Raw genomic sequence first — 23,879 nt, forward strand, 5'->3', positions numbered from 1 at the left:
TCCTCACTTTTTCGAGGCAATCATATTTATAAGTTTTAAACTTAGGGTTCATGCACACAGGATGTTTTTACAGCTGCTGTTAGGGGCAAAAAAACACCCATAAACGTTATTCAAAAACGCGGCCAACAGCGCGTTTTTAACACTGCTTTTTCCTGACAGCAGCGCTGGCGTTTTTTAAACGTCCTGTGTGCATGAGACCTTAAAGTTCAATTAGGCTTTAAAAATACTTTAAGCCAAGGGTTTTCTGCCACATGAATTAAAATGTGACCATTGCTAAAATACCTCTATAGAACTGGGGTCTCTCAATAGTTGAGATGCAGATGGACAAGAAAGTTGTGTTTGCAGGTGGGGGGTAATTCTAAACACAAAAGGGTAGCTATTTAACACTGAAACATTCCAGAGCTGGAAACAAAAAAATGAATTCACATCATTGCCATTTTTCTTTAATTGCAGTCAGTGAGAAACAAAACTTCACAATATATTTATCCGTAAAAGGCGCTAAATAGCATTTGTTCAATCTCCTTCAAAACGTGCCAAAATAACATGTTTACAACATAAAAAGTTAATACAAATAAAACGAATACAGCACCACCATGTGGCGATATATGCAAATTAATGTTTTTAGTAATGATTTACATGTGATTGTGCCAAGTGGAAAACTAGTAAAATAATAAAAACAAAAAAGTAAATCATCATAGTAAAAACAGACAAACATATTCAGAAACAGTATTCTAAAATGTGTGCACCTAAAATTTCAGCACAGGTATGTCCTTTTATCATTCACAAGTAGTGCAGGGAGCAAAGCTAATGTGCAAGTAACCCATAATAATTGGAGCCATTTCTTCCTTTAATTTGTCCAGCAATAAGTCTAAAATCTGGCTGATATGAATTGCTGTACTTTCCACATTAATGGCTGCTCTCTGCACTGACTTAGAAAACATTTTGTGCTGTCTATTAAAGAAAATTTGCACAGAAGGTATGAATTTTGCTATTCCTGGCTGCTTTCTAAAACGCTAGTTACCTGGCTTCTCTCCTGGCCTTCCAAGACACTGACCTGTAACAAGTGACAAAATTTGCTAAATTGTGTACTTGGTTTGAGACAGTGTCTGAATAGATTGAAACCACTAGATTAACATTGAACTATCAATTTCAGGAGCTCGTCCGCAGTCCACATATATTTCTTAATATGGTTTTCCTTTAGGCCTTTCGCACACGGCTGCAAGATGCTATACAATGCACATTCATTCGTATTTTTCTGCCTGGGAATGACAGGTGGATCGTACAGTTGGGTACAAGCAACCTGTACAGATGTACTACAAGCTGAACTGAAGCCACAGCCGTACGGGGATATACACAAATTCCATTGCTTACATGTGTATCGGGACTTGAGCACTGTCTCGAACACAGGGGCCTGCATTCGGAGCAATGTATAAGTCCTGGTAGGTATATAAACAATGGGATTTGGGTATATACCTGTAGAACCAAAGGTTCAAGCAGTCTGCCCGAATGTATACTTCTTGTAGCCATTTGCAAAAAGACCTTAAAGCCTACTATTTGTCCTTCGGGGTGTGACAATTCACCAAACTGCTCCATAAAATGTTGCAGGTTCTAGAAATTTGGATTTGCAAAAAATGAATTCGGACAGGATTTCAAGTGAAAAACCCAGACAGAAGTGATAAAGTAGTAGTACGAATAATAGTGACACACAGCTTGCTCGCGGATAAATAGCATTAGTTCTTTGGTTCACGCTTACTTGAGATCACTTTAGTTCATAGTGTCTCCCTTATTGCACTGCATCAAAGCAAACAGCTAAAATTACACAGGAAGATTAACATCCTATTAAAAATAATAAAACAAATGTTCATACTGGATCTAATAATACAGACTCATCCTGGAAGACTGGAGTGCCCTCCACACTTTCACAGGCGCAAATGAAAAAAAAAAAAAAAAAAAAAAAATCAGTGCTAGAAACTATTAAGCTAGGACATCTGTTTGTAAGTAAAAGTTCAGTGCAATAATCTTCACAATTGCAATTTGACTGGGTCTTCTCCAGAATGATGGTGGCACCCCTGACTGGCTGATAATATACACCCGATTCTCTGGGTCCATTTCCTTGTCTGCTCCTCTGTGTCTTTCAGCTGGCCAGACAATGAGACACCAGGGTGTCATTCAGGGAGAGGTGCAAATGCTGTCAAAACAGCTTGAGAGGTGACAAAACCAACACGCCCAGCTCCTCTTGTGTGAAGCATTAACTGTAAATGGTTTTGTACAAACAGAGTGTTCCCAGCACCCTGTGGACATTCCTGTATTATCTGTCTCTCGCTTGTCATGCTGCCTGAGGCAGGCCATAGTATTGTCAGTAGAGGAGAGATGGATGGGAACACGTGTGTGTCTTCCCTTGTCAGGCTGGTGGCTGCTGTAATCAAGAAAGGGGCAAAGGATCCTGGCAATCGCCAGCACTGCTGGCCTGAAACCTTGACAGGAGCAGGCTCTGCTGGCAGAAGAGTCACTCAAAACGTCGCAAGTGGTTGTAGAGAGATTGGACATAGGTGAACACGCACATGGGATCTGGCTTCCTACCCATCATCAGCATGTCTTCAACTTCAATGAGCCGGTCGCAGTGTGCCATTTTCCTGAAATATGGTAAAGAAATAGCCACAGTTAACCAATGGTATAAATTAACAACACAAGTCTTGTTTGAATATAAAAAAAAATATCCTAAAAATCTGTGAAATTTTTAAATTACTTCTTTCAAATTTAGCCCTAATGTAATTTATAGCTGAATTACAGGTATGATATTAATTGCATGGTTACATTGGCCCAGCTTGGATTAATGCAAGCATGCATATTTCATACGTGAAGGGGGAGCTGACAATCACTGGTGCTACTACAGTGATCAATGCAATCTTCTGGGTCCTGTGCCCTAATTGGACGAGGTGGAGATCATGACATCAAACTTCAACCAGAGACTGGCTTGTATTCACTGAAAAAATAGAAGGCATTCTGTGAATAGTGGTGATGCCAAGTGAGCAGACCCCTGTGATCAGTATGCAGTGGGGCAGATGCCCAGCACAGAACCCGGAAGATCATGCCAACTACTGCAGTGACCAACTACCACGGCTGGCCATCGGGTAATGAAATATGCACATTTACATTTTGCGTAGCTGGACCTTTGTAACTCTGCAGAATTGAAATGGTTACCGTTCTGGAATATTGCTCCTTATTCCTTCTATTTCTGGTCATGTGACTAAAAACATTTGCCATTATTTCCTAATCTGTCCTGTCCACCAACAGTGCATGTTTTTCAATTAGATCATGTGGATGGAATAAATATCTCAGCAAAGATCTATTTGGATTTAGATGTGTGAAAATCCACATTAACATGCACTGAGTAAGACGAAGATCAACTCAAAAATGGAAGCTCCGCTTGTTTGCTTCATCCCCCACGTTTGACACCATTCGGGGGGGGGGGGGGTACAGGTACCTGTTTTTGACACGTACCCGTCCCCACTTCCGGGAGACCTGGCTGCGGCAAGGTCCCCCGGAAGTTCGGCCCCCCTCCTCCTTCCTCCACCACCGGGCAGTTAGAAAGCACAGTGCTCTTCCCGCATGCGCAGTAGGGAACGGGCTGTGAAGCCAAAAGGCTTAACTGCCGGTTTGCCTTACCACAAATGTCAGCGGCAGCACCCGAGAGCCGATCGGAAAATCAGCTGGAGTACTGACATCGCGGGATCCCTGGAAAGGTAATTGTCCTAATATTAAAAGTCAGCAGTTACAGTATTTGTAGCTGCTGACTTTTAATTTTTTGGTGGTGGGGGCTGGACCTCCTCTTTTAGCGCCATGGGGCAGCGGTCGATAAGGTGGTCGATTTTAGATTTTAAATCATTGACTATTACAAACAAAAATGGCCAGACCAGTCAACTGTAATCTAATGTGGGTAGTTAGACATCAAAGTGTGTGTCTGGGGGAAAAATATTGGTGGGGGGTCTGGACCTCCTCTTTAAAGGAAAGCTATGGGATACACCGGTCAGGTCGATGTAGCCAGATGTCCCTGTGACCAGCACTGGGGGGGAGAATGGAATAGCATGTTCTTCAGGAAAGGTATGCATTTCTGCCCTTATATGACTATTTTTCTCTCCAGAGTGTAAAGAATATTAGTAAAGTTTTAAGTTGGCACACCCGACCATATACTTATAGGGGTTGATTTAATAACGTAATAGAAGCTGTTGAATTTGCAAAATGAATGTTTGTAAATTAAATAAAATGGTGTTAACTCTGGATATCCAATCATGTGTGCGGGAAACTTTTTAAAAGACATTTATTCAGAGATTTATTCCACAAAATTGATTGAAAGAAACATAGTTCTATCATATGTATTAACCTTAATGAACATTCAATAGCCACTATCTCTTTAGCAATTTAACCTCAACAGTTTCTCTCATGTCATCTTGCCATTACATATGAATAAATAGTTAATAAGACAAAATAACATTTTAAAATAAATAAAAATGTCTTTATTGCATTTTTTTTTTTAAACGGCTTGCTCTGTGTTTATGCATATTCATTAAAGCCTAGGCAAAAATCACATAGCATCAATCAGGAGCATTAGGAGTGCTTAGCATTATTAAAGACTGTTTTCAGTGAGACAAACTTCCCCTGACAGACTTGCAGTAACAAGAGGAGGTACAATATTGTGCCATGTTATTAAGTAGGAAGCAGAGCAAAAAATGTTTGCCCTGTGTCCATGTAATTACAATCTATGTATTTTAAGGGGAATCCTCATGCCAATATTTTTTAATAATGGCGTGGGGTTCCCCCCAAAATCAATACCTGACCCTAACCCAAGCATGCAGCCTGGAAGGCCAGAAAGGGGGGGGGGCTGAGCAAGCAGCCTCCCCTGCTGAACCATACCAGGCCTCATGATCTTAACATGGGGAGGGGGGGGGGGGTGCTCCGGGGCAGGGAGGCTCTGCCAATCCAAAAAAAAAATAAAAAAAAAAGAAGCTCTGCAGCTGTCGCTGGCTCCAGCCGTCTGTACAGTCAGCCGACTGACAGTTCTTAAATAGCTAAGGGGCGGAGGGCCAGTCGTCTACATCACTGGGTGGCACTGCCCCCTGTGATGTCACCAACCCAGCATGCATCAGTTGATGAAGTCACAAGGGAGCGGTGCCACTTGGTGACATCCCTGGGTGGCCCCACCCCTTGGTGATTTAAGAACTGCCAGATGGTGGATCGGGCAGACGGTGGGAGCCAGTGACGGCTGCGGAGGTATTTTATTTTTGGGTTGGCGGCATTCATCGTGATTGATACTGGATCTACACCAGGGGGACATTGTTTTTTGAATTGTCAAAAAACGTCTCTGCATTTTTCTTTTTTGACACTTTCTTTGGTGAGTGAGTAGGGGTACAATGTACTCATTCACATGTGGGGTGGGGGGATCTGGGGTCCCCTTGTCAAGGGGGGCTTGCAAATTCCGACAAGCCCCCTTCCCGCAGACCCCCACAACCACCAGCCAGGGTTGTGGGGAAGAGGCTCTTGTCCCCATCAAGGGCCCATCATGGGGACAAGGTGCTTTCACAACGCTTTTTAAAAGCACACTCCCATGTTGGGGGCATGTGGCCTGGTATGGTTTGGAAGGCAGGGGCGTTCGCTTGTTCTTCCCCCCCACCCTTCCCAGCTGCATGCTGGGATAAGGGTATGGTATGGATTTGGGAGGGGGCCCCTAATTTTGGCGTGGGCCTGGATTGGTGGGGGGACCCCCACACTTTTTTTTCTTATTTAGTGTTCAACACTGATGAAATGTGCGATTCAGATGCATAGAAGGCATTGAGCCTGGAATTCACATCTGAATCGCACTGCAGTGCCCAGAAAACACACTCTTTTTCAAATCGCACTGACGCTGGTTTGGTTCACATCAGGCAAAATGGATTCTGTTCAAAACGTTTTCAATTAGCATGTATATGAACGGAGCATAAAGGTTGCACTCCTTTAAGTGTGTAACAATTATACAAAGTCCTAATGTGACATGGCAATGTGCTTTATATTGTATCAGATAAAACATGCTCAGTTGTGAAAGTGCCCACGCTGAAATATTATCTTTCATTATTAATTCCACAATAGCTACTATGCTGACGATATGCTGAGAATATTCCTGATCTTTATTCTCAGTAGGTTACATTTACCATAACTGCCCACACAACATTATCCCATTAAAACAATGGGCAGATTATTATGAAATCTCAGAGCAGAACCATAATAAGAGGTTACTATGTAACGGTGCCCACATACAACCTCTATACATGCTTTCACAAAAGAGGTCTTAGATGAGATCTTAGGTTGCCTATTGCAATGTTTCTCAACTCCAGTCCTCAAGTACCCTCAACAGGTCATGTTTTCAGGATTTGCCTCAAATGAAACGGCTGTGGTAATTACTAATGCCGCGTACACACGATCGGAAATGACGCCAGCAAAACTTCGATGAAAGCCTTTTGTTGGAAAATGCGACCGTGTGTATGCTCCATCACTCTTTTGCTGGCGGAATTCCAGCCAGCAAAAGATTGAGAGCATGTTCTCTATTTTTCAGTCGGGAAAAGTTTCTATCTGAAAATGCGTTCGTGTGTATGCAATTCGGACGCACACAAAAAAATCACGCATGCTCGGAAACAATTTAAAGCATGCTCAGAAGCATTGAACTTCATTTTCTTGGCTTGTTGTAGTGTTGTACATCACCGCATTCTTGAAGGTTAAAAGTTCAGAGAACTTTTGTGTGACCGTGTGTATGCAAGGCAAGCTTGAGCAGAATTCCATTGGAAAAACCATCCAAGTTTTTTCTGACTGAAATTCCGATCGTGTGTACGCGGCATAGACAATGAAACTGATCATTGGCTGATTCACTTGCAGCAGAATGTTTGGGAAATGCCTCATTCACTTCTTCATAAACATGCACATAGGGGGCAATTTCCTGAAACTGGAGCACTCAGAATCTGGTGCAGCTGTTCATGGTAGCTAATCAGCTTCAAACTTCAGCTTGTTCAACTAAGCACTGAAAATAAAAACCGGAAGCGGATTGGATTCTATGCAGAGCTGCATGCTCTAGTTTGAGTAAATCTCCTCCACGGTGTCTTTATATTTTTTGCCCAAACAACCTCTTTGAGTGAGTACTAAAATCATCCAAACATATTAGGATATGCCTGAGCAAACAAACTTTAAATCAAAGGTTATTCCTGCAATTGGAACACTAATCTAAACGAGACACGTATTATGTTCTTGCTAAATCTTTATCCCTTAATGCTAACTTTGTGATAACAATCTGCCCTATCAGGCCCTTCATTTAGTTGCAGTTAACCAGATTGCAGGATTTTTCTTTAATTGGTTCAGAAGAAATTATGACAGGGGCTTTGAAACAAGCATGGAAGGGGGCACAGTTCCTAATTAAGCAGATGACCTGCAGTACCAATGCCAGGGCACTTTGTGGTTTGTTTTATCCTGTGCCACATTCTTCATCGTTCATTTAAAGTGCAGTGACACTAGCTCACTCCTGACCCGAGCCGCAGATTAGTATTCCCAGCTACAGGATTTCTGACACTGGCTTCTTCTAAATCTCTGGTTACATGCAGGGGATTAATATAGGGTTTGTTGAATCTGCTAACATTGCTGCTTGCACCCACCTGCTCTTTATGTGCTTAGATGAAATCCACTGCAGTGCTATTTAATCTTTTTATGATTCAATGTGTTTGTCATTTCCAATCAAAGTATTTATTAAATTCCATCTCTGTGTACTCAACTAGAGAAAAAAATTTAAATATCGTACTGTAAATAGGATACGGGTGCTTTAAAATAAATATTCTTCCTGTTTCCCTTTTTTTAACTTTTAATATAGAATGAAAACTATTATTATTATTGTCAAATGCTTGACAAAGTAGAGTCTAACGTTGTCCATACATACAAGTTTAAAGCAGGGTTATTCCAAGCTGTGAACATCTCTCATTGAGCGCTGTTCAATCCATCATCCGAAAATGGAAAGCGTATGGTACAACTGCAAACCTACAAAGACATGGTCGTCTACCTAAACTGACAGGCCAGGCAAGGAGAGCATTAATCACGGAAGCAGCCAAGAGGCCTATAGTAACTCTGGAGGAGCTGCAGAAATCCACAGCTCAGGTGGGAGAATCTGTCCACAGGACAACTATTAGTTGTGCACTCCACAAATCTGGCCTAAAAGCAAAATGCTGTGTGGTTGAAAGCTAAACACTACACATCACCCTGAACACACCATCCCCACCGTGAAACATGGTGGTGGCAGTATCATGTTGTGGGGATGCTTTTCTTCAGCAGGGAGAGGGAAGCTAGTCAGAGTTGATGGGAAAATGGATGGAGCCAAATACAGGGTAATCTTAGATGAAAACCTGTTAGAGTCTGCAAAAGACTGGAGACTGGGGCGAAGGTTCACCTTCCAGCAGGAAAATGACCCTAAACATACAGCCAGAGCTACAATGGAATGTTTTAGATCAAAGCACATTCATGTATTAGGATGGCCCACTCAAAGTCCAGACCTAAATCCAATTGAGAATCTGTGGCAAGACTTGAAAATTGCTGTTCACAGACGCTCTCCATCCGATCTGACAAGAGCTTGAGCTATTTTGCAAAGAAGAATGGGCAAAAATTTCACTCTCTAGATGTGTAAAGCTGGTAGAGACATCCCCAAAAAAGACTTGCAGCTGTAATTGCTGTGAAAGGTGGTTCTACAAAGTATTGACTCAGGGGGGCTTAATACAAATTCACGCCACACTTTTCACATATTTATTTGTAAAACAATTTGAATACCATTTATCGTTTTCCTTCCACTTCACAATTATGTGCCACTTTGTGTTGGTCTATCACATACAATCCCAATAAAATACGTCTAAGTTTTTGGTTGTAACATGACAAAATTTCAAGGAGGTATGAATACTTTTTCAAGGCACTGTAAATGTGCATGCCAAAGAGGGCACAAAGAAATCAAAGGTATATATAAACTTAGGGGACAACTGAATCACAGCTTTTCTCCATTCAAGAACAATTTGTGTGAAGTCACGTGAGTCTCTTGGGCCGGTATTCGGATTTGTTGGAAATCCACCATCCCTGTACAGAATAGTACATTTAAACTAAAATATATTTTATATATATATATATATATATATATATATATATATATATATATATATATATATATATATATATATATATACACACACACACATACATATACATACACACACACACACACACATACATGCACACACAAAATAGCCCTGAAAGCATTCCATCCTACACTAATGAGCCATCAAATAGAAGAATGTCATGTCATTTTTTACAGACCAGCCTTTCTCAACCCCTCCAACACGGGGGAACCCTTGAAATAATTTTCTTGTCTCAGGGAACCCCTGCTGATATTGATATTTATAGCTCTCAGTAAATTAGCGTGATGGTCAATAGTTGGAATCCCCCGTAAGGCTGCATTCTTTGGTCATTTGGCAGGCTTTTTGTTTTTAAGCATTTGTTCAGGTGTTTTTGTGTGTTTTTTGCAGGTATCTGACGCTTGAGCCTTTTTAAGTTAATTTTTGCCAATGGAGAACTAGTTACTAGGGAAAAGAAATGTGTGGTATGTTTGTTTTTGAGCGGTTTTTCATGCATATTTTTCAGGCGCCAAATCTATTGGGGCCAAAAATGCTTGAAGCCTGTAGTTCAAAAAAAGCTGATGTACTTTTTTGAGCTACAAGCTTCAAGCGACACTACGCTCAGGACTACGCTCAGGTGTGAAAAAGGTACAACTGAAAACCAGGGGATGTTGAGCTACTAAACACTCAGGTGTGAATGGGGTCTCACAGATAACTAAACAGATAACTGGTGTCAGTGGCTACTTATCAAAAAGGCAGAAAATTACTCATCTCTCAAGGGGACCCCTAGCAACCCCTGGAGGAACCCTATGAGAAACACTGGTTTAGAAAAGTAATGGTTTTCAATCTGGTAAGAAAATTACATACATTATCATTAATACGGATTCCATGAAAACTGGCATCATAAGGATGGTGACAGTAACTCACCAGCAAAGAAAGAGTCAAGTTTGTCTACAGGCTGAGGCACACATAGCACTCTCATGATCTGCATCTCCTAGGTAGAGGAAGGGGGGCTGAGATAGGATGAAGTCATTATGAAAACATTCCTGAAACACAAACATAATAACTGTGCCTGGGGGCGTGTGTACAAAGAGCAAGAGTGATTGCATGTGCCAACCAGCCAAGGTTCACACCGAAACAGTGCTGACTATAGTCCCCTGGTGTGGAAATGGTTTACAAGAATCATGGCGCTTGGGAGTAAGACACCTAGGCTCATTTGACTCTAGGGCACAAATATTTACTAGTTTTTATTAGCTGTTTTTAAACAAGGTTAGGCTAATGACAAAGGTGATTTTTTTTTTTTTTTTAACAATTCTTAATTGCTGCTACAAATTAATAATGCCAGTGGTTAACAGTGATTTAATCTCTAGAGTTGCTGGCACTTTGTTACAGCATTGGGTTGTGCGATTTGTAGCTAAGCACAGCAATTGTTGCAACATTTTATAAAAAGCATATTGGACAAAGGTTGCTAGGGATTTTGCTACCAAGCCAAAATGCTGATGAATAGATAGCAAGGAAGAGAAAAAGAGAAAGAGCAACAGAAAAAATAAAATAGAACCAGAGTGAGAATAAAAAAAAGAGAGAAAAAGAGAAAGAAGAAAAAGAAAGGAAAGAAATGGAGAAAAAAAAGAAAAAAAGGAAAGAAAAGGAGAAAAAAAAGAAAAAGAAAGAAAGAAAAAGAACAGAAAAGAAAAGAAGGAAAGGAATTGGATTATATTAAGTGTGAAATGTAGAAAGAAAGTGAAAGAGGGAGACAGATAGGAATAAAATAAGAAAGTGAAATGCAGTGAGAGAAATAGAGAGAGGGTGGTTAAATAAGAAAGAAATTGGCCTTTCATGGTCACAGCTTTGCGCCATGTGGGACTGGGCGACAGGATGGTCGGATGGATTTTGAGTGTATATTCAAACCCAACAGCACAAATTAAGGCTAATGGTCTTTTGTCAGAGCTCCTTCCTATCTCCAATGGCACCAGAACAAGGGTGTCCTCTTTCACCCCTTCTCTTCGCCCTTTAACTAGAGCCATTTCTTTGCAGGGCCAGACAAAACCCAGACATCTCCAACATATGAGTTGGAGACTCTCCTCAAAGTATCTGCATATGCATACGACTTGCTTTTTTCACTTACCAATCCGGTTATATCACTACCGAGAACCTTCTAAGTGAATTAGACCAGCAGGATTCCCTCTCCAATTTACAAATTAACCGGTCTAAATCAGAGGCGGTGGGCGTATCTATGTCCACATCCCAAATTCAAAGCCTTAAAAATAAAATTTCAACTTTAGGTGGACCACTTCGGCCCTTAAATATCTGGGCATGTATATTCCACCTACACTGAACTTTCCACCTTTGCTTAGTAAAGTATGGACCTTGCTGTCAAAATGGCATCAGGGCCTCTTCTCCTGGTTTGGTAGATGCAACATCACAAATATGTCAATCTTGCACAAATTTGCTTATCTTTTTCAAGCACTGCCAATTCGTTTACCCTTGGAATTTTTCAAGCAAACTAACGCCCTGCTAGTTCATTTTATTTGGGTCCACAAAAGACCTAGACTAAGACAACTCCTCCTGACTCTACCCTAAACACCATGGTGGCGTCACGGTACCTGATATACAGAAATGTTACCAGGCAGCCCACATGGGGAGACTTATTGCCTGGTGTAGACATGCTGAACTTAAAACTATGGCCATAGATTAAGCAATCCCAAAGCGCAGTCCCTTTGTGTCGCGTGGCCAGGTACTTTGAGGAACTTTCCACTTCTCTCCTACGTGTAAAAATCATTTTATTGCTAGAAAATTACACAGAACCCCCAAACATTATATATGTTTTTTTTTTTTAGCAGAAGTCCTAGAGAATAAAATGGCAGTCGTTTCAACTTTTTATCTCGCATGGTATTTGCGCAGCAATTTTTATTTTTTTTGGTGTTTCATGCATAAAAAAAAAAAAAAACAGTGAAGTTAGCCCAATTTTTTTGTAGGACATGAAAGATGATGTTGTGCCGAGTAAATTGATACCCAACATGTCACGCTTCAAAAATTCCACACTCTTGTGGAATGGCACCAAACTTCGATACTTGAAAATCCCCATAGGTGACATTTTAAAATCTTTTACAGGTTACATGTTTTTAGTTACAGAGGAGGTCTAGTGCTAGAATTATTGCTCTCACTCTAACGTTCCTGTCGATACCTCACGTGTGGTTTGAACAGAGTTTTCACATGCGGGAGCGACTTGCGTATGCGTTTGCTTCTGCATGCGACCACGCGGAGCTTTTTAAAAAAAAAAACTTTTTCATGTTTGATGTTTTTTTACATTTTTTTTTTTGGATCACTCTTATTCCTATTACAAGGAATGTAAACATCCCTTGTAATAGGAATATGGCACGACAGGTTTTCTTTACAGTGAGATATGGGGTCAATAAGTCCCCAGATCTCTCCTCTAGGCTGGGAAGCCGTAAAAAAAAATAAAAAAATTAAAAAAAGGAAGATCTCAGCTTCCCAGCCAAGGTGGTGGCATTTTTTCAAATGCAGAGGCCGGGCATGATGTCATAACATCGCCCCTGGCCTCCGAATCGACCATAGAGACTCCGGGGCTCGTCTGGCTCGCCGCAAATCTCTATCGTCGGCATCTGGCACCAGCGGATCCCTTCACCGGCTCATCGATCGCACTGGTAAGTCGGTAGAAGCACCGACCCCTGCTATGATCGTTCTTATGGTGCAGGGAATCGCCGGCCCTATCTGCAGGCATCATTCAGATATCACTGCTCAAACCCGACGATGTCATATGAGGTTGGGCAGGCGGCAAGTGGTTAAACGCGCTACGGGATGGTACCATACACCCTTGCCGGCAAACGGACGTTTAGGAGCAGTTGGGAATTTTTTTCAACTGCTCCTGAACTCTCCTCTATGTTATCTTATCAGTACATGTACACAGATTCGTTTATAGTCGTTTATAGGCAGTTGCGTTTAGAGGCTTTTTTGGAACCCAAAAAAATGCATTCAGAAGCTGTGTTTAGAGGCATTTCAAACGCCAAACGCGGCAACTCACGTTTAGCCGCGTTTCGTTTACAGGCGTTTTTCATTTTTGGCTATTTTGAAAAAAAAAATGTTTTTTTCAAACGCTTCTAAAACGCAAACGCAGCTAAACGCGGCATGTAAACGCGGCAAAACGGACGGTTTAAACGTGGGTTACTGTCAAGTTAAATCATTCAGGAGAGGTTGTAAACATCTCCCGTGTACATTAAGCCTTAATACTTCATAAATACTCTCCTTTAACCCCCGACAGTTGCTGGAGATGTCAGGAAGAAAAGGGGACTTCACATGTTTTTTGGTCCTGTCCAAAATTGTTAAACATTTGGAAAGAGGTATATCGCATTTCTCAAAAATTCACAGATTGCATCCTTCCAGAAGACCCTATTCTTTTCCTCCTCCATGTCTCAAATATTCCTGAGAAAATGTACAACAAATCAGTTCTACGCCACCTCTTTTGCTGCCAAATCATGCTTTGCACTGCGTTGGACAGACTCATGACCTCCCTCGTTCTTGTTCTGGCTCTTGAAAATTGAGGAGGTGAACAAGATGGAAATCCTGTTACTTTCAGCCCAAAATAGGCATAAGGATTACTCCAAAACCGGTTTCATTAGAACATAGTCACATTCTCAGAAGAAGGGAAGGCCAGCTTTGCATCCTGAGCGTACTAAGACACTGTATACTAATGTCCCTCTTTCAGTGTCCTTCACCCCTCTGCCAGCAACTCAACCATTCTTACCCCCCCCCTTTTTCCCCCAACCCCACTGTTTCCCACTTTCTCAACTGTTCCTCTATCACCCCTTCTTCTCGCTAGTCCTTACCTTATCCTTTCACTTGATTTAATGGGAAAAATGCTTTATCCTGTGCATTCATGGTGGTAACAACAACTTGACCCAAGAGAGGCAGACCCCCCTACTCCACTTTAAGCTCTGTTGATTTTGTTATTGCGGGGTGTTCCAGAAAGGTCGCCCCTGCACTTCATATTATCTATAACCAATGTCGTATTTTCTGTTAGTTCAGGACCTCTCTGGTGTCACTTCATGCATGTATCCTTCAAATGTGATCTACTTGTCGGTGTATGCTGCATACTTTAAATAAAAAATAAAAAAATAAATAAAAAGAAAGAGGAGAAAAAGAACGAATAAAAAAAGAAAAATGCGACAGAGGAAAAAAAAGAGAGAGGGAGAAAAAAATAGAGAGGGAGAAAATAGAAAAAGGAGGGTTGGCAGAAGGGAAATGGGGACTAATCAAAGAAGATGAGGAGCAGCTATAGGTTAACATTTACAAGTAGGTAAAGTGTCACTCAGAGTCCAAATTTGGAAAAACAGAAATCCCAACTTGTAAAATTGCTGTCAATTTCTCAAACATGCAATGCTTTACTCTGGATCTGGATTTAAATGGGATTTCTGGGAATTTCCCCACCTTTACAATTGTTTGCTTGGCTTTATGGGTAATAGATGAAATTCATTATTTGTGGCATCTGTTTTTTTCCCTTTTATTAAGCTAGGCCTTAATTAGACATTTCCTTATAGACCATCATCGGTGTATAAACAGTCTGGTATGCATGCAACTAAAATTGCAGATTTATGGGCAATCCTACCAGATGCATCTAAGGTTCCTGCAGCTGGACAACCTCCTAAAGCAAAGGATACTATTCATCACAGAGCTTCAACTTCTCAATCCTAAAATTTTAGTGCCAGTTCTTAATTTCACCTGGACTCAGTGTTATCTATGTAAACTTACATTGCAGTCTACTAGCATTTAAACTTTGGCTCACCTGTCTCCTGGCCAACACACCACCCCTTTCCATTCCACTGTCTGTTCAGAGTGTCTAATTTCATTAACCGTATTATTCATGCCTCCTATTCAGTGCAGCCAGTTATTCAGTGTTCTTTCTGAGACTATCTAGCCTTGTACTGCTTGCCTTTGCACGCACCTTTTTCAGTGAACCCATTATTAACCCTTGTTTACTCTGTAAGCAGCATTTTATTTTACATTGTATCACCATATAGGCCGCACACAGACAAATATATAATTATCCGGCAAATCATGCAATAATCAGTCGGATTATAAAATGGAACAATGTATCAGTAGACTATTATCTAGTGATTTATTGGCTTGGATTTTTTCATCTGATATCCTATTATAAGTTCTACAAAGTTTAAAAAAACAGCAGTGTAAACCTAGAATTTCCTGATATAACATGGGTAATAGTAAAGGGATTATTTCATAAACGCAACATAGTGGACATCCATATTTAGTGAATGGAGGATAATCCAAGGATCTGTTTTCAGGGTGGAACCCAAATGTACAGCCAGGCTTACACATGTACCTTATATTATACAGTGCATCCGGAAAGTATTCACATCGCTTCACTTTTTCCACATTTTGTTATGTTACAGCCTCATTTCAAAATGGATTAAATTCATTATTTTCCTCAAAATTCTACAAAACAATACCCCATAATAATAAAAAAAAAAAATCACTTGTACATAAGTACAGCCTTTGCCATGACACTCAAAATTGAGCTCAGGTGCATCCTGTTTCCACTGATCATCCTTGAGATGTTTCTACAACTTGATTGGAGTCCACCTGTGGTAAATTCAATTGATTGGACATGATTTGGAAAGGCACACATCTGTCTATATAAGCTCCCACAGTTAACAGTGCATGCCAGCACGCAAACCAAGCCATTGTCTAATAAATTGTCTGCAGACCTCTACGACAGGATTGTAACGAGGCACAGATCTGGGGAAGGGTGCAGAAAAATTTCTGCAGCATTGAAGGTCCCAGTGAGCACAGTGGTCTCCATCATCCATAAATGGAAGAAGTTTGGAACCACCAAAACTCTTCCTAGAGCAGGCCACCCGGCCAAACTGAGCGTTCGGGGGAGAAGAGCCTTAGTCAGGGAGGTGACCAAGAACCTGATGGTCACTCTGACAGAGCACCAGGGTTTCTCTGTGGAGAGAGGAGAACCTTCCAGAAGCACAACTATCTCTGCATCACTCCACCAATTTGGCCGATATGGTAGCGTGGCCAGACGGGAGCCACTCCTCAGTAAGAGGCACATGACAGCCCGCTTGAGTTTGCCAAAAGGTACCTGAAGGACTCTCTGACCATGAGAAACAAAATTCTCTGGTCTGATGAAACAGAGATTGAACTCTTTGACCTGAATGGCAAGTGTCCTATCTGGGGGAAACCAGGCACAGCTCATCACCTGGCCAATACCATCCCTACAGTGAAGCATGGTGGTGGCAGCATCATGTTGTGGGGATGTTTTTCAGCGGCAGGAACTGGGAGACTAGTCAGGCTTGAGGGAAAGATGAATGTAGCAATGTACAGAGACATCTTTGAAGAAAACCTGCTCCAGAGCGCTCTGGACCTCAGACTGGGGCGAAGGTTCATCTTCCAACAGGACAACGACCTTAAGCACACAGCCAAGATAACAAAGGAGTGGCTAAGGGACAACTCTGTGAATGTCCTTGTGTGGCCCAGCCAGAGCCCAAACTTGAACCTGATTGAACATCTCTAGAGAGATCTGAAAATGGTCGTGTACCGATGCTCACCATCCAACCTAAAGGTAGCTTGAGAGGTCCTGCATGGAAGAATGGGAGAAACTGCCCTAAAATAGGTGTGCCAAGCTTGTAGCATCATACTCAAAAATACTTGAGGCTGCATTTGGTGCCAAAGGAGCTTCAACAAACGTATTGAGCAAAGGCTGTGAATACTTATGCACATGTGATTTTTTTGCGTTTTTTATTTTTAATAAATTTCAAACAAACTTCTTTCACGTTGTCATTATAGGGTATTGTTTGTAGAATTTTGAGGAAAATAATACATTTAATCCATTTTGGAATAAGGCTGTAACATAAAATGTGGAAAAAGTGAAGCGCTGTGAATACTTTCCGGATGCACTGTAAGTAAAGACTTTCCAACTACTTAAAGCTGAACTCTGGGATAAGCAAAAATTGTCTAAATACAAGTCATGTGTATTATTCGTTGGATTTTGATGTGCTTTGTATATTTCTTCCAGATCTGTGTAGTAGTGCACCGTGAAACTTTTGCTCTGTCCGGGAACTTCCTGTAATAAAGACCAGTCACTGCTGCGTTCTCTGCTTGTGGAGGATGACTGGTCTTGTCTCCACACTCCCTCAGGTTTTTTTGCAGGCAGCTTGTAATGGGTGGAGCCTGTTGGGTCCCTCTCAAAGCTCTGCTGTCTACATGTACAGTACAGTGATGAGGTCCCTTTACTTGGTACTTTGGTGCACACAAAGTAGATTTATATCCTTTGTGGCTATTGAGGAATATACTAAATGTTTTGTGCCTGGAGTTCAGCTTTACATTCTCTTTAACACTACACTGATGCTAGGTGTGTGTTATGCCGTGTACACACGAGCGGACTGAACTCCGAAGGACTTTTTGATGAACTTTCCATGGAGTTCGATGGAGTTCCGACACAACGGACTTGCCTACACACGATCACACCAAAGTCCGACTGATTCGAACGTGATGACGTACAAGCGGACTACAATAAGGAAGTTCATAGCCAAAAGCCAATAGCTGCCTTTACGTCGTTGTTCGTCCGTCGGACTAGCATACAGACAAACGGATTTTTCGACCGGACTCAAGTCGGTCAGAAGATTTAAAACATGTTCTATTTCTAAAGTCCTTTTGATTTTTCGACAGCAAAGGTCAGATGAAGCCCACACACGATCGAATTGTCCGGCGGATTAGTTGCGTCGGACCTTTGCGGTCGAAAAGTTTGGTCGTGTGCACACGGCATTAGAAACATCAATTTAATGCTTTGGGCCTCATTTTAACACTAGTTCAACAAAAAAGCAATAGTGTTGTCCATAGTACTGGTCATATTCCAGTTGAAGTAAATTATCCAATTGAAAGAAAGCACTGGAGGTGAGTTAAGAGTTTAATCCACTCCTTGTTTAGGCTTTGTGGAAGCAGTCTGAATAAGTTGGTTCAGACTTACTATTGCCAGGACAAAGACTGCAGCTTTCCTAGGGGAGACCAATGTTTTTCCAGTCCAGGTGGGAGATCTATATGTGCCAGTATGTTCTGGATATCCACCCAGTTTGACATGCTAGCCAAAGAACCTTAAATGGCACCTCTCAGTTTAAAAGAGCACAGGCTTAATTTTGAGGCGATTCCAGACGATCACCTCTTTATTCTCATTGCCAAGCGTACGTCTAGCAATCCTATGGAGAAACCAAATATCTGACACTTACAGCCAACACTTTAAACTACAGATAAATGCTGAACTAAGGCTCTGTGATGTATATTGCCAGCCTATTCAGGAATCACTCTCTGTTCAGCATCCCAATATTATATGTGTTAGACACCAAGGCCATGGCATTTGGCAATATTTAGCACTTTTGCCTTGCAACACTGCAGTCCCTGGTTTGAATTCCAGTCAGGACATGGTCTTCATTGAGCTTGTTGGTCTTCACACATGTGATTGCGTGGGTTTCCTCTGGATACTTCACTTTCCTTTCACACTCCAAAGACTATCTAGTGGGTTAATTAGCTCCCGTCTATAATGGCCTGTGTATGTAGCATGTGAGATAAGGACTTTAGATTGTAAGCGCCTTAAGGGCAGTAACTGATGTGAATGTACAGTGCTGCATACATTATTGATGCTATATACACTCACCTGCCACTTTATTATGTACACCTGTTCAAATGCTTGGTAACACAAGTCACTAATCAACCAATCACATGGCAACTCAATGCATTTAGGTATCTAGACGTGGTGAAGATGACTTGCTGAAGTTCAAACAGAGCATCAGAATGGGGATGAAAAGGGATTTAGGTGACTTTGAACGTGGCATGGTTGTCGGTGCCAGACAGGCTGGTCTGAGTATTTCAAAAACTGCTGATCTACTGGGATTTTCATGCACAACCATCTCTTTGGTTTACAGAGAATGGTCCAAAACAGAGAAAATATCCAGTGAGCGGCAGTTGTGTGGACAAAAATTCCTTGTTGATGTCAGATAAGAATGGGCAGACTGGTTCAAGGTGATAGAAAGCCAGCAGTAACTCAAATAACCACTTGTTACAACCAAGGTATGCAGAATACCATCTCTGAACACACAACACATCGAATCTTGAAGCAGATTGGCTACAGCGGCAGAAGACCACACCGGGTTCCACTCCTGCCAGCTAAGAACAGGAAACCGAGGCTACAATTTGCACAGGCTCACTAAAATTGGACAATAGAAGATTGGAAAAATGTTGCCTGGTCTGATGAGTCTCGATTTCAGCTGTGACAATCAGATGGTAGTCAGAATTTGGCGTAAACAACATGAAAGTATGGATCCATCCTGCCTTGTATCAACGGTTCAGGCTGGTGGTATAATGGTGTGAGGGATATTTTCTTGGTACACTTTGGGTCCCTTAGTACCAACTGATCATTTAAATGCCACGTCCTACCTGAGTATTGTTGGTGACCATGTCCATCCCTTTATGACTACAGTGTACCCATCTTCTGATGGCAGGATAATGCATCATGTCACAAAGCTCAAATCCTCTCATCACTGGTTTTTAGAACATGACAATGTGATCACTGTACTCCAATGGTCTCCACAGTCACCAGATCTCAATCCAATAGAGCACCTTTGGGATCTGGTGGAATGGGAGATTCGCATCATGGGTGTGCAACCGACAAATTTGCAGCAACTGTGTGATGCTATTGTGTCAATATGGAACAAAATCTCTAAGGAATGTTTCCAACACCTTGTTAAATATACGTTACGAATAATTAAGGCAGATTTGAAGGCAAAAAGGGTTCCAACCCTGTATTAGCAAGGTGTACCTAATAAAGTGTCCGTTGAGTGTAAATACCTGTAATAAACAAATACAGTGACCAAAAACTGCATAGTTGAATGGAAAACAATGTATTGGCATCTGTAATTATATTTTTGGAATGGTAACCAGCTGCAGTGTCTGTCAAGGTCTGTGCAGTAAGGCCCCTTTTACACTGGGGCGGTGGGGGCGTCGGCAGTACAACAGCGCTATTTTTAGCGCTGCTGTACCGTCGTTCTTGCAGCGGTATTCGGCCGCTAGCGGTGCGGTCTTAACCCCCGCTGGCGGCCGAAAAAGGGTTAAAATCCCTCGTACAGCGCGGCTATAGCTGCGGTATTGCCGCGGTATAGCCGCGCTGTCCCACTGATTTCAATGGGCAGGAGCGGTGAAGGAGCGGTGAATACACCGCTCCTTCACCGCTCCAAAAAAGCGGTTTGCAGGACTTTTTTTAGCGTCCTGCCTGCGCACCGCTTCAGTGTGAAAGCCCTCGGGCTTTCACACTGAACAAACAGCGGAGGCTGTTTAGGGGCGGTTTGCAGGCGGTATTTTTAGCGCAATACCGCCTGCAAACCGCCCCAGTGTGAAAGGGGTCTTAGAGTGATACAGGACTAACTGAAGATGACAACCCCACAATTACTTTAAAAATATCAGCCTGTCAAAGGATAGAGTTGTCAGTTTAGATCTGTACCCAGCTAAGGTATAAAGCTGTAAAAAGAAAACCAACAAACCATGACTGCTTGGGGCATTTATCCCAAGAAAGATTCTCCACTAGATGAAAATGTTTAAGGATGAAGATGGCTGCAGTGAATGGTTGCATTGGGAGTTCTAAGAGGTGACAGGAAGATATGCAGGGAGGTCAACTAGGTTATGTTAGCAGAAATTACATGCAGTGTACATTTACAGGAATTTCTGTACATAAAAAGACCGCATATGTTTTCTATTGCATCCTCTGCTATAACAAATATACACATATTACTTGAAGATTTGTTTAACCCGACCTTTTCAGAAAAAAAGTGATGACTTGACATTTTCAGAGACCCTGTGCAGAATCAGAACAGTCTCTGTATTTTGCTAATAACAGTTTTGAAGTATACCATCTTTTATATCACTTTATTTTCCTGCAGCTCAGCAAAAAGAACAAACCCATTGTTTAGAGAGCATCTGTGAAACAACAGATCCATACCCTCATCCCCAGAATTTAGAAGTGATACAGCAAGCATTTAGAGCTTGGTTATTATAAGTATTTGCAGATGTAGAAAACTCCACTAACATTTGTGATATTTTATTTTATAACACCGTGGACGACCTGTTTTAAATGTGCATGATTTTTACATTTTCAGACAACTGGGCATTGTATTGAGTAAAGACAATCACTACAGATAACGTCAGACCACAAGCACTGCATAACACGCTGTAGGCTTTGTTTGGGAATTGTTAACTGATCCCTTATTATTAGTGCAAAAATAAATTTAATGTCAAGCTGGTTACAGACATTAACCGTTAACATGCTCCTTTTGCACAATGTTCTCTTGCTTCTTTTCGTCCCCCATCCTGTCTATTTGTGTTCTGCTCCTGCTATATGTTCTCTTTCCCTCCTAATCCTCATTCATGATCAGGTCTGAAACATTTTACTCTTGTCCCCACTCTTCTCACTGCTCATCCATGGTCATGGCCGTTTTTAAGGCAGGGCAAAAGGGGCAGCTGCCCTGGGGCCTGTCATTGTTGTGGGGCCCAAAGTAGCTGCCTCATACTTGACAACTATCCTGGTTTAAATCCCCTCGTCCCTTGAGGTTTAAGTCCTGTGCTGTGTCCCAATATCTCAGTGTGAAGTGCTGTTACTAATGCTGCCCAGCTCTGCCCTATTGTTGTGTACAGATGACTCACCAGCAGACTCTGTGTTTACATGTAAATTACCAGCATTCGTATGTAAATAGTGGCAGTTGGCGGCATTGATATGTATATCATGCCCCCCTGAGGTCATGTCCACAGTAATTTCTAGCAAACAATCAACAAGCAGAAATCATGTGCTGTAACCTCTAGCAACTAATCAGTGAGCCGTAATGTGTGCTGTAACCTCTACCAACCAGTCAGTGAGCGGTAATGATACACTGTAACCTCTGGCAACCAATCACAATAGCTGCCTGATCTGATTCAGTAAACTGATTTTGAGTCTAGCTGCTATTTATTGTATGTCTCAGAGCAGGTGGAGAGCAAAACTGCATGGGCGGGGCCCAAGAAAAGTTTTGCCCAGGGTCCAATCAATATTAAAGACGGCCCTGTCCATGGTCCAGTCATGCGGACACTCCATCAAGTGCTCAACATCACAAAGGCCTTTTGTTGACCTCTCGCGAGGCCCCTATACTTTCATCTTCATAACCATGTTCTGCACATCTCCAAAATTCTGCCCCCTGCCAAGCACCCATTAAAATCCCTGCTGTGTCCATGTTTCACCAAACTTTTACAGAGTCTTCCTTGCACATTGTCCTGTGTGATCCAAGAATATATCCTGATGGGGTTACTGCCCTCTTGTTCCACTATTAGCATCCACCCCCTATACTAATGCTGTCTTGCACACCTCTCTGCTATCAGCTACCATTTCTTGCCACACCATCAACATCTAACTCACAACCCTACAGCCTTCATTAGGTTGGATTCCTTCCTCCACCATCAACTCCTATAATCCATCTATGCAACACATTAGCTCCTGTATTAGGCCTCTCCACTATTATCTCCTGTACACCACAACTCTACGATCATCTCATGCACCCCTACACCAGTTCCTTCACCATGGCCCTCCCCACTATCAGCCACTGTACCCCCCCCCGACCTCCTTTTTTCCCCACAAATAGAGCTTGCTTTTGGTGGTACTTGATCACCTCTGCGGTTTTTATTTTTTGCGCTACAAACAAAAAAATAGCAACAATTTTGAAAAAAAAAAACAAAACATTTTTTACTTTTTGCTATAATAAATATCCCCAAAAAATATATAAAAAACATTTTTTCCCTCAGTTTAGGCCGATACGTATTCTTCTACATATTTTTGTTAAAAAAAAAATCTCAAAATGCGTTTATTGATTGGTTTGCACAAAAGTTATAGCGTCTACAAAATAGGGGATAGTTTTATGGCATTTTTATTATTATTTTTTTTTTTTACTAGTAATGGCGGCGCTCAGCGATTTTTATCGTGACTGCGAAACTATGGTGGACAGATCAGACACTTTTGGCGCTATTTTGGGACCATTCACATTTATACAGTGATCAGTGAGATTAAAAATGCATGGATTACTGTGTAAATGTGACTGGCAGTGAAGGGGTTAACTACTAGGGGGCAGTGAAGGGGTTAAGTGTGTCCTAGGGAGTGATTCTAACTGTGGGTGAGGGGGCTATGTGTGACATGACACTGATCACCGCTCTTGATTACAGGGAGCGGTGATCAGTGTCAGTGTCACTAGGCAGAACAGGGAAATGCTTGTTTACATCAGCATTTCCCTGTTTTTCCTCTCCGTGACACGATCATGGGTATCCCTGCAGACATTGAGTCAGTGGGACCCGCGGTCACACTCGTGGAGCTTGTGGCAGGCACCCGCAAACCGCTTCTTAAAGGGCAACGTACAGGTACGTTAATCTGCCTGTACGTGCCCTTCTGCCAATGTATATCGGCGTGAGCCGGTCGGGAAACGGTTAATAAAAAACAGAGCTGCATTAAAGTATGAGTTTACTTTTAGTAACGTGTTAAACCCATAATTAGGGTTACATGTTACAAATGCACCAGCCCCCCCCAGTCCCTGTGTTGACAGCGAGCAGGGGATCTTTCGCCCCCCGCTCACTGTCACAATCTAAAAAAAAAAAAAAAAAAGAAAAAAGCTGCCTATCTGGCCACGCCAA

At 41.8% G+C, this 23,879-nt stretch overlaps 1 protein-coding gene across 2 annotated transcripts in view; it reads right to left on the reverse strand.

The window, feature by feature from the left end:
• Window positions 1-427: 427 nt before the first annotated feature.
• Window positions 428-23,879, reverse strand: part of LOC141128938 (smoothelin-like protein 2) — a 153,404-nt gene continuing 129,952 nt past the window's right edge. For both annotated transcript variants that reach the window (XM_073616598.1, XM_073616597.1), the window contains one exon: window positions 428-2,633. In XM_073616598.1, coding sequence (XP_073472699.1) covers window positions 2,507-2,633 — 127 coding nt within the window. In that variant the 3' untranslated portion in view covers window positions 428-2,506. The remainder of the gene's footprint in view (window positions 2,634-23,879) is intronic.

Source organism: Aquarana catesbeiana, linkage group LG02, assembly GCF_042186555.1.
Source record: "Aquarana catesbeiana isolate 2022-GZ linkage group LG02, ASM4218655v1, whole genome shotgun sequence".
Lineage (NCBI taxonomy): Eukaryota > Metazoa > Chordata > Amphibia > Anura > Ranidae > Aquarana > Aquarana catesbeiana.